The sequence below is a fragment of the Sinocyclocheilus anshuiensis genome, unplaced genomic scaffold (assembly GCF_001515605.1).
Source record: "Sinocyclocheilus anshuiensis isolate Anshui unplaced genomic scaffold, SAMN03320099.WGS_v1.1 scaffold733, whole genome shotgun sequence".
Lineage (NCBI taxonomy): Eukaryota > Metazoa > Chordata > Actinopteri > Cypriniformes > Cyprinidae > Sinocyclocheilus > Sinocyclocheilus anshuiensis.
In genome coordinates this window covers 436,452-449,119 of record NW_015539923.1, presented here as the reverse complement: position 1 = coordinate 449,119, position 12,668 = coordinate 436,452, and the positions used below count along the sequence as shown (strand labels likewise).

The 12,668-nt window shown below is 35.5% G+C and overlaps 1 protein-coding gene across 1 annotated transcript in view; it reads right to left on the bottom strand.

Annotated features, from left to right (window-relative positions):
- The window catches only part of LOC107686585 (SH3 and multiple ankyrin repeat domains protein 3-like), a 285,917-nt gene that overhangs the window by 2,938 nt on the left and 270,311 nt on the right, over window positions 1–12,668 (bottom strand). The window contains exons 19-25 of the mRNA XM_016483652.1: window positions 9,713–9,795; window positions 7,786–7,910; window positions 6,795–6,930; window positions 3,492–3,572; window positions 2,178–2,201; window positions 1,190–1,314; window positions 755–860 (exon numbers count right to left, since the gene is read on the bottom strand). Coding sequence (XP_016339138.1) covers window positions 755–860; window positions 1,190–1,314; window positions 2,178–2,201; window positions 3,492–3,572; window positions 6,795–6,930; window positions 7,786–7,910; window positions 9,713–9,795 — 680 coding nt within the window. The remainder of the gene's footprint in view (window positions 1–754; window positions 861–1,189; window positions 1,315–2,177; window positions 2,202–3,491; window positions 3,573–6,794; window positions 6,931–7,785; window positions 7,911–9,712; window positions 9,796–12,668) is intronic.

Genomic DNA, 12,668 nt, shown 5'->3' with positions numbered 1-12,668 from the left:
ATATTACTGATGAACTGATCAAAAAGTAGGCTACTGTTCACATGCGTTTTACTACTATATAGTATAGTAATAATTTTGTACTTTCTCCTGTTTTATTGTTGGTTCCTCTTTTCCTGATCATTTGGAATGAGGATAAAAAGACAAAAAAAACATGCAAATAAGTTCAAATATCCATTCAATATCTATTATTTCCTGAATATTACTGATGAACTGATCAAAAAGTAGGCTACTGTTCACATGCGTTTTACTACTATATAGTATAGTAATAATTTTGTACTTTCTCCTGTTTTATTGTTGGTTTCCTCTTTTCTGATCATTTGGAATGAGGATAAAAAGCCAAAAAAACAAACAAACAAACAAAAAAACTTAACAAATAAGTTCAAACATCAATTAAATATCTACTATTTTCCTGAATATTGTGAAATTCAAGCTGGCCGCCCCCTAATGACGTCATCATATGCAAATTAGACGAGTATATTTACACCCCACATAAACTTTCAGTCATGCCCAACATTTTTCTAATTTACAGTAGATCTCTATCTTTAAGCCCTTTCAAGCCACAAGCTTTTGAAATCTTGATGTCAAAATCCATTTTTCCAAAAATTCCTGGCGCCTAAAAGGTTAAATGCATTCAGATTTGAAGATCAAAGGACAGATAGATAAAAGAAACTAGAACAAAGCCAAGCACTTTACTGCTGTTTCAAATTGAGGGGCTTAAATGAGGAGTGTATGTAAAAGATTCCTGAAGAATTACCAAAAGACTTTGTTCTAGCCATGCTTTTCGGCAGCTGCATGTGGGCTTTTTCCAACGCTGGGTGTAGAGCACCATGAAGAGCAAGTCCTTGCCGCTCAAAAAGAGACTGCACAAAGAAAACACTTATGTTTAAAAGGGTCAAGCAAGAATATTTTGGCATATTTTCAACAAAGTGTTTCTATTGGCTACTGTTATTGTAAGAAGCTTCATCCCTGCTGAAAACACCAGCATACAGCTGTGCTTTGGAAAACTATGCTGGTACATTAGACCACCATCAAACCTGCATCAAGCCAGTTTTTCAGTTTGATAAATGTAAAACAAAGAAACATTTTTTACGTTTGAAGTCAACTGTGTACATATAGCGTCTTTGGTCAATGCTGCTAAAATGGGACACTTTCTGATCGTCTGAGTGTGTGCGGACATACTGTATCTTACACTGATTTCTGCTGGTGTAACTCTGCGACTAGTAGGACGTTGCTTCACCGTTGCGGCTCTGTAGTCTGCTTCCACCTTTGGCCTCAGTACTGTCTCCTGAGAGGCCAAAATCTCATCTAGTCTTTCTGTTAATAAACACACACATAAAACCAAGTTCATTATAAACACCCACACAGGTAGTAATATGGATCTCATTTGATCACATGCTTTGAAATAAAAAAGGCAAAATAATATGAAATGGAAATGTTAATGACACATAATTAACAGAATGCATCACTGCTTCTTATTTATGGCAAAAGGTGTAGTATGGCAGCTCGGTTCCAACCCATAGACCTGCCTGGCTGTATACTGTCTACTTGAGTAGTGCCTTACACAGGATACATTCGTATGTTCTTCTGAAGTTTATCAAGGTATTGCATGTTGACGAAGAAAAACAATTAAACACATCACAGATGAAGGCAAGAATGCATCCTGTGTGAACAGTCCCTAAGGCAGCATCCTAACTGAAATAGAACCTCATAAGTGACTCATTTGGAACACTCCACGTGCCACACAAATAGAATTCCTCGTGTGAAGCACATGAGAGGTGAAACTCACAAAGGAGTTCCAGTTTGGCATCAGCACGTTGCTACGTTAAGAGTGTGAAATTCAAATAAGCATGAAAAATACAGAAATACTGGATAAAATAGTCATTAATCAATTACATTTTGACACATTAATTAAAAAAAAAAATTACATTTATGTTTAAATTAGTATAGCAATTTTAATATTAGATTTTTTTTTCAAAACATTCTGGGACATCCAAAACAAGGTATTTTTTAAGAGAGCATAATTTTACTGCCTTTGTGATGGGAATGCCTAAAAATGCTGGTTAGGTAGGCAGCTCACTAGGTTTTGGAACAGAGCCAAATAAATCATATTCCAGCATGAGCAAGGTGAAGATGGTTGCATACACATTTTTTGTTGGCTTCTAAAAACCTCAACTTACCTCCCCTTCTCCTCCTTGCAGAGGCTGCGCATGAAATAAATGTACAGAACACTTCTCCATTAAAGTCTCACAGCAGCAAATGTCTGTCGATATGCGTTTCAGTGTGTGAACGTGAGTGAATATGTATAATGAACTCAGTAAACTCAGAGCACAGATTGAGCGAGAGAGGAAAAGACAGCTGATGTTTTGAACAGCCCAAATGGCTGCAGGAGGGAGATGACACAGTTAATAAATAAACAAGAAAGAGCAACAGAGAGAGAGACAGATAGAGAGAAAATGTTGCATCCAAATGTGTGTTAGGCTTGTGTTAGGGGAATAGGATGTGTAAACCTATCTATTTTCCTAATTGACTATTTTATAATCTGAATGACTGACTAGTTGGAAGAACCCTGATGCCCAATAATGTCCATCTTCATATGCACAAATGCTTAAAAAAGTGCACACTGAATCCAAGAATGTGCCGCCCTTCAATAGAGTAAATTACAGTGTTTGTTTCTTCATTGGAAATTTAGCATTACATCACTTGCTCACCAATGGATCCTATGCACTGATGTTCAGTAAATGGGTGCCGCCAGAATGAACATCATAAAAATCCACAAGTAATCCACATGACTCCAGTCCATCAGTTAACATCTTGTGAAGAGAAAAGCTGCATGTTTGTAAGAAACAAATCCATCAAGTCATTTTAACTTTAAACTGTTGCTTCCAGCCAAAATAACATATCCATAATCTATAATAACACTTCCTCCAGTGAAAAAAATCCCCTGTTGTCCTTTCACATCAAAATCCACCAACATTTTTTAGAACTGTTTTCACTTGTAAATGAAGATTGGTCTGTGCATATTTCTTTATTGAGTCAGAAGAGATGGCTTTTTCCAATGGAGAGAGCAGTATTACACCGTGTCCTAACTACATGCCATGCCGTGACACACGATATAAGGTATCTTTTCCATATTAATCAATAAGAGTTTTTATCCTAACCAGCCACGACGGCAACACGCAAAGTTTCTATTTTAGAAATGGTTTCTATTTCTGCGACGTCACGTGTGGATTATTGTGATGTTTTTATCAGCTGTTTGGACTCTCATTCTGACGGCACCCATTCACTCTAGAGGATCCATTGTTGAGCAAGTGATGTAATGCTACATTTCTCCTGATGAAGAAACAAACTCATCTACATCTCGGATGGCCTGAGGGTGAGTACATTTCAGCAAATCTTCATTTTTGGGTGAACTATTCCTTTAAGACAAAAACTGAAAGAAAAAATATTCGACCTCACAACAGAGCGCATTTGTCTGTTTGAGGAATTCTTACCTAGTTCTTCGAGCTCAGCGGTCATGCTTTTGGACCTCAGGGTGAGGGTGGTGCTGGGTGCTCTTTTTGGAGGCGGGGGCGCTGTGGAGGAAAGGCAAGGAGTAGATGAGGAGATAGGATGGCGTGGCGAGGGGCCTTCACGGCTGCTGCCCATCGGCAGCTGCCAGCGCTTTTTCACCATCTTCATCTGAAGATCAACGTACCACACTGCCGCACCACGATTAAACTCTCTCCTTCCGTCTTTCTCTCTCTGACATGCAACATAGAATCATGCAACTATCAGACATCTCCTGTGTGATTGCACGACCAGAAACCAACTTCCGTTCTTGGTGGCCCTCCGATGGTAGAAAGAAAAACTCGTCTCCCAAAACCCCTCATATCACATTCAGCCTCTTACAACCCAAATGGTGGCCGATTTTCCCTTTGTCTCTCAGAAACGAAACCTGATGCTATGTCCAAAGCATGCTATAAACTCCCAAGCAGCGATACAAGAAGCACCAAGAAAACGATCAGAGTTCCAGGAGATCAGATACTTCTGTCGTCTCAGTAACATCGGCGTAAAACTCCTCACTCCTTCAGCTAACAACCTTGCAGACCGGAGTGGAGCTGGAGAGAGAGAGAGACGAGGAGAGAAATACCAAGGCACTAATGCAATACTTACTTCAAACATGCATTGTAGTAACCATGGCAACTCTGGCAGGAGCAAGGCCTGGGTTTGTGCATTTCAACTGTGAGAATCTGTGTGTGTGAGTTTGAATGTGTGTGTGGGAGGATATAGCCACAAAACTAACAACAGACACTCTATTATTACTTCATCAGTAGTGTGTAAGTGTGTGGTAGTTTGCATAGCCCAGAGTTATGCAATAACCCTGCAATAACTATGCAGGTGACCGTGATTTGGCCAAGAAAGAACAACATTCTCATCGACAATCAGATTTTAGGGTAAGGATCTGTCTTAGGGGCATAAACAACACAGCACTTCCCTCTGATTTGCATGCTGCAAAAAATCCTGCTAGCAACACCGAGGTCATGGGTTTGACTCCCAGGGAATGCATGAACTGATCAAATATATGGTTTAAATGCAACGCAATATGCATTGGAAGAAAGCATTTGCCAAATGCATTAAATAGAAGTGTAGTTAATGCATTTTAGACTTAAGAGACTCACTGTTGAACATATAAATTACATTTAAGCAATATATTAAGCTGTGGATCTTATAATCTACAAACTTTGTTAATAATATTTGCATTTTCCTTGGCAACATTTTGTTTTAAATTTTAAAAAAGAAAATAAAATAAAATGAATGTTAAATGTGTAGTCATTTTCCTTGGTGAAAAATCCAGCAACTTAATAAATAATAAAACAAAATAAATAAGTTGCTTAGGATGAAAGCATCTGCCTAATGCATTAAATATAAGTGTAGTTAATACATTGTGCACTTGAGAGACTCACTGTTGAACATATATGAACTACATTTAAGCAATATATTTAGCTGTGGAACTTATTTATAAACTACAATCTTTGTAAAATATACTCACATTTTTCTTTGGTGGAAATCCACCTAATTATAAAATAGGATAAAATAAAGATTCTGGAACATGTGAAAAAAATCCAGCAATTTAATAGATATAATTATAATTATTTTAATAAAATAAAATAAAATAAATAAAATAAAATAGTTGCTTTGTATAAAAACATCTGCTAATGCATTAAATATAACTGTAGTTAATGCATTTTGCACTTGTCAGACTCACTGTTGAACATATATGAACTACATTTAAGCAATATATTATATAAGCTATATATATATATTATATATAGCTTATATATATAGCAATATATTATAAGCTACAAACTTTAATAATACTCACATTTTGGTGAAAAATACACTTAATAAAATCAAATCAAATAAAAATATTCATGGAGCATGTTAAATGTGCAGTCATTTTCCTTCAATCCAGAATTTAATAAATAACATATAAAACAAAATAAAAAATTAATAATAATAATTCTAAAAAACCAACAGAACAGACACTAATTTAACTAGACAGGTAACACAGCGAGAACGTCTGATGCATATATAAAGAGTTGCAAAAAAGCATAGAATGAATGCAAAAAAACTTATATTTACAGTACTTTACAGTTAGGTATGAATCTGCATAGTCAACCATCCTAAATCAGTCTATACTGTAAGACGCTTTGGATAAAAGTGTCTGCTAAACGACTGTCTTACTATGCTGTTCCATCATCCACTAACACAGCAAACACAGGTCAATGAAGGGTTCAGATTGTGTGGGAGTTGCAGATAAATGTGAGGATAGTTTGCATGGATATTGAATAGACTACCTCTTTGGGTTTCGAGGTTTTGCTGTGGTTCTAATAACTCTACCGGTGGACTCATTCAACTGCTAATCGATTGAGTGGGTGTAGGAATGCACAAATGTGTGCGTGTGGAAAGGCTGCACAGAAAACACTTCAATCTGCTTAGTCATCACAATTCCTTGTGACAAATAACCCTGTCATTTAGTTAATGCTCCTGAAGTTTTCTCCTCTGACAAACACAGTCATTACCGTCTCGATCGGCTATGATCATTACACTCGCTCCTTTATTCATTCTTGCAGCATTTCTTTTCCTCGTGTTTGAGACTAGATTTGCCCTGCTGAGAGAAATCTCTCACTGATCATTACATACAGTACAGAGCATCAAAAACTGGTTCCCTAGCAACCCGTGCCGTTAAGAGCTCTTCTGTCTGACTGCAGTAGCCCCGCCCACAATAAACAAACAAAACCAGCATTCAGCACATTCCCTATAACTCAACTATAATACCACATACACAATATTACACCATTTGCGTGTAACTGACTTAACAGTAAGATGTTATTCTTGAGAGACACACATGAATGCATATAAACTACATTTAAGCATTATATTATATTAAACTGCAGATCTTGTTTGTAAGTCGCAAAGCCTAAGAGTCGCATTTTCATTGTTGGAAAGTAAATGTAAAAAAAAAAACAAAAAAACAACAACATTAAATAATAATAATAATAATAATTTTAGATTGACAAAATAAAATAAATAAAAAATAAAATAATATAGAAATGTAAATAAATACAGAATATATAATATAAATAAAGAAAATATAAATAATAAAAAATATATAATAAATAATGATAATAATAATAATAATAATAATAATAATTACATTTTAAAGTGACAAAATAAAATTACATAAAATAAAAATACAGTAGCTTTATTACCTAGGACAGAACAGTTATTTTTGAAGTGAACAAGTATCTTACCCTTCTTCCTGACTGACTCTTCAGACTCTGGCTTGCGTGTGACCGACACCACCTTCATCAGGAGGTTATTCCCGCCCTGCCGTATGAGTGACACCACCTGCTTGTGTCCCACTTTTACCACGTTTACACCATTCACCTGAGAGAAAAATCACAAAGAAATCATAAGTGTTTTTCCACCCCTCCGGCACATTCCCAGAATCTCAGACTAGACTCAAGGTCATTACACAGCTGCAACAAATATTACTGCATTTTTATGTGCTGAAAACGTGAAACATGGTTACTTACTTACTTACTTTTACTTTTAGTCATTTAGCAGACGCTTTTATCCAAAGCGACTTACAAATAAGAAAAAGTAATTAAAACTAAAAGCTAAAACTCTATAAATACTATATATATACACATTTAAGAAAATAAAAGAAATTAAATAAAAATGACAAATGCATACAACAACATTTCAAAACTAAACATTTAAATGAAAACAAAAAAAATGAGTATAATAATGATTCTAACATAACACTAAGCCAAACACCAAAAAACAACTACATATGTGTATGTACAGCCACACACATATACATGTACATATATATAAATACATTCAATACATATATATATATTATTTCATTTCCATTTTGTATGTTGAAGTACTGAAATAACTCAAATTAAATAAAACTAAAACTTCATAAAAAAACCTATAGACATAATAAAAAACTAATAAAATGACAACATTACTACAGCTGTAACTAAAACTAAAATAGATAACTAATACAAATCAAACTACATTAGTTTATCAGTAATCCTAAAAAAATAACACTGAGCCAAACACACATGCTAAAATAACAACAACTTACTGATACATAGTAAGAAATGGTTATAAAAAAAAACTGAAACAGAAGTGAAACAAGTAGTAGGAAAGAGGAGAAATAAAAAGCGATACTGATTAATAGTAGATACAGAAAGATCTGGGATATCAGCGGACAAACCAATCTTATACCTCAATCAGGAAGTCACCAGTCCTTAGCCCCGCCCTCCAGGCCACGCCCTCAACATCCACAGACTCCAGGTACTGCAGTGCAGGAAAGGCAGGTGTGGGTGTAAACTCTTCAATGGGCGTCTCTGCTACACAAACACAGAGAATCACATGCAATATCACATTATTGGTGCTTAGACTCCTTTTGAAGTCAATGAATGGCTTAATTATAATAATATATACTAATATAAACATGTGTCCAAATAGATCTGTAAGTGTTTTCCTTTTAATCTTTGAGGAAGTCATAGTATGGAAATTATGAAAGCAATAAAGAGACTGCTGACACCCATATTCGTAAGAGATATTAATGCACCATGTGGGTAACAGATGGCATTAGGAACTCATAACTCCTACCCAGGATGGTGCCACCCCAGAGACTGGGCACTAACACACACACACACACACACACACACACACACACACACACACACTACTCACAAACCCTGCTGATCTGTATGTGTTGTCAAACACAACTGTCTAATAATGCTGTTGAGTCACCACTATAAATGTTTCAGAAATGTCACAATATGAACCAGTGACCGCGATATTTGATTATGTATGTAATGAAGTTAACTTTCACTTAACTCTATTTTATGCTGTCACCAGAACCGCATCTGTAAAGCACACACACTGTTGCACTACTGATATGCATTTATTTCATATAAATGATTGTAGATGTGTGATGGATGTTATATTTCAGAGCAATATTCATTTTAACTCTAGAGAAAAACTACATTTTGGTTCAATAGTTCTTTGCAATGCTTGGGTTTTTACAGGGATCCTTATATTGGTCACTGGATACTAAAAAGTTCTTCATGGCACATTATACTGTACGTTCTTCAGATGAGTCTATTGCTTTTAGGGTTCTTTTAATCACAGCTAGATCATCTTAAATCTAATTTTCTCTGTATATCAATCCCTTTGTTCCCTGGGAATGTAAGCTAACTATTATTATTATTATTATTAATTGTATTATTATTATTAAATAATTAAATACTAATATTTTTATTATAATTTTCATGCCAATTTTGATTATTAATTATTAATATATTGTTTAATATTACATTTTGATTATCAATAAAAATTATAAAAACTATTATTAACTATTCATACTTATCGTTATAATAATTTTAATAATAACTTTTTTCATACATATATTTTTAAATAATTTAAGAACAAAAACAATAATAATAAAAATGTATTATAATTTTGATTATTGTTAATAATAAAAATAACTACTATTAACTATTAGTAATTAGTGTTAAAACAACAACAACAACAATAATAATAATAATTATTATATATTTTTAAAGATTTATTTTTTGGCATTTTTTGCCTTTATTGTGACAGGACAGATCAGAATTGACAGGAAGTGAAGTGAGAGAGAGAGGAGGGGGCGGGATCAGGAAAGGTCCTCAAGTCGGAATTCAAACACGGGACGGCACTTTTTGTCAGCGCGCTGCCCACAAGGCTATCGGTGCAACTATTATTATACATTTTTATATTTAATAAATTAATTAAATAATTAACAATGCTCCTGGTCTTATGATGCACTTCCATTAAAATGTAATGTAAACTATTTTATTTTCACCCATAACCCATTTATGTTAACCTATAACCAAAACTACTTAAACTCGACTGTAATAAAATTGCATTCAAGTCTTGCTCCATTCCGATTGGTCAGTTTTCACAAGCCAAGCAATTCTCAAATTCAACTATTTTTTGAAAATCCTGTTTTACTTGGAAATACATCACATTACAAAAGTAAAATGTGTTGCAAACAGTGTTTCATGTTGACATTAAGTGTGTAATGCAACCCAGTACTGTGAAAGAAGCGTCAACTCTGACAGTAAGAGCAAACCGAGGCCATGAACTCAAAGCCACGTCTTACCTTTTGCTCCCCGCAAGACGAAGCCGAATCCTTCATTCTCTTTCTTCTGGAGCACAGCGTTCTTCTCCTCGATGATGTAATCACTGGGCATAAGAGAAAGCAGGACAGTGAGGTCAGACTCCAGCACCATGCCTGTATCAGGACCACCACGGCCGGACCACCTGGACGTACCCCCACACACCGCTACTCTCCCTGATCCCCGTCCCGCTCCGCTGATGAGCCAATCAGGTTAAAAGCTGAGGCTGTGAGAGTGTGGACGCTATGAAAAAGCTCAGGTGGAAGCTCCTGTCCTTCTGTTTGACTCCAGTGCAGCCTCTTTAACTGCATTAGGAAATTGGACCAAATGCTAATATCCAGCCTCTTATGCTATTAAATGAAAGGACAGAAAAATGAGGGCCTTCAACTCTTTCCCCATCCAACTCCGAATGCAGTAGAGAGACAAAAACATCCTTTAAAAGCCAGAAATGTACAAAGACAATGTCAACCCTGCATCCATGCCTTAAAGTGCAGCCCATCAGTGATCAAAAGACACACAAAGGATCTTTTTCTATGGTGGTCTTTTCCCCTTAACACACACACACACACACGGTCCATCTGTCTGGATGCATGGAGATAGTTATCATCAGCGCGAACAGCAGGGACAAATCTGTTCTTCCTTACTCATGTGAGCCACAGTTACCCGCCTGTAGACACCATCAGCCCCCCGCCAACACACACATACAAACAGCGCTCTAGACATACAAATATCACTTCACTAACCTCACTGCTATGATTAACTGTGCTGTTCTGCATTTGCATGACTTGCATGACATTTGGCAGATGCTTCTATCTAAAACAACTAATGGGCTTCGCATGCTTAAGGCAAGACACTACAGGTGAAAAGGCTACAAATTGTAATGAACAGATATCACTGTACTTTCCACAGTTGATTAATCACAGTACATTAAGATAACTGTTTATTACAAGTTTTCTGAAATGTTATGTTTGAATTTGCAAATGAGGCATTATGTAATTTAATATGCTAATTGATATACTAATTTGCATACTTTTCCAGAACAGAAATCTGAATACTGGATATTTCATTCATTTTGTTGACATATTAGAGTTAATGGTTTTTACCGAGGGTTTTTTTGGATATCTCACTCCAAAAATCTGAAAATAATTTCAGGAGAAAACAAATTTTTAACATGTTTTAAGGAATAAAATGCTACATAAATCAGGTGAGTGATATATGAACAACCGCCTCTGTAAAAACCTTTATAATATAGACTGTACATATGAACTGTAAGGTTTGCTGTTTGTAAGTGCTACTGAAGTGGAGTGCATGAGAAAAAAAACTAATTTTGAGAAAAACGCCTTTAAAGATATGCATTGTAAATTAAATCTACAGATGCAAACAGATAAAGTGTAATGTGTACTTTAGATGTTTTCTTTGCAGAAGACAAGTTATAGCCTGAAATCTCAAAATTGACCAGTGTTTTAAAAACATCAGTTATGCTTGTAGTGTCGTGCATTAAAAATATTCTGTTAAAGTTGGCATTAGAATAAAAATACACCCTATCTATATTCTAAATGCATTTTATTTATCATATTGTGAACGATTTGTTCATGCATGTGCTTTAATTTGAGAAATAAATGTATATTTGCTTTAATAAACGTCATAACTGGATCTTCCAGTGAAATGACAGACTCTCTGGTGACTTGCGCCGGATATTGGAAACCAAAAATACTGGAGACCATTGACTTCCACTTTATAGAATAAAAAAACACTTAGCCATTTCTCAAAATATCTTCTTTTAGGTTTCACTGAAAAAAGTCATACAGGTTTGAAATGACATAAGGGCGAGGGCGAGTAGTGATGACAGAATTTTCATTTTTTAACCTCCCATTTAAGTATTCTTAAACTTATACAAAAATTATAGCATCTCATCTGATGCGTCAGTTTTAACTCCCCTTCAGATGTTTAAACTAAAAAACTCATGGATGTTTCTGCTACTGTACCAAGCATGAATATTTAATGGAGTCATTATAAATTAGTCTATGATTGGCTATCTGTTGCTAAACAACTTTCTGTAATATGCAAGCACTGCACTGATTCACACTGCATGCCTTCAGCACCAGCAGAGGGTGTAAAAATACATTAATCCAAAGTTAATCATAGTGTGAAAAGCAATTTACAGTGATTTCATGATATAGATCAGTTTGTGTCTTCCCTGGGAATCAAACCCATGACCTTGGCATTGCTGGTGCCACGCTCTGCCAGTCAAGCTAAAGAAAAAGATATTCATTTTATTACAGCAAAATCTATATCTCTTAACACAGCACCTAACTTTTATATCAACTCCCATACCATCTAAAAATCTGTTTTACAAACAGAGCATAATAAAGTCCTTGTGAACAGCTGCTTGTGTGCTGATTGCAGAATAATTACCACAAAACGACTAAAAGCTGTCTATGTGATCACATGAGACCAGAGCAACGACTGGTGTCTGTATCATCAACTATTAGAAGAAAGCTCATCTCTCTCCCTCTCTCGTACCCCGAGGTTCTTCATCACTGATGCATTAGGAGTGACAAGAATCTAATTAAGCAGTGGAGAATCAATTAGATCAATTACAGATGATTCGGTGTCGTTAGTGCCTCGGGTTAACGAAACGCTCTGTCCTACAGAACAGCAGTCATGCCTGTGATAATATCAGTGTATGGTCAGGCGACTGGAACTGGCATTTGCTGTGGTTTTGTTTACGAACAAAATCCCAGACAGGCCACATTAAACTGGGACAGTGGAATATTTGGGTTGCATTTCCCATTAGCTATTTAATAAATGCAAAAGCGAACACTTAGAAAAAGTAACAAACATCAAAAGCTTAATATGATATCTCGTCCCTTACAATATCATAGTAAAACCGTGGCAATACCATAGTAAAAATAACTGGAATTTTTTTAATATATATAT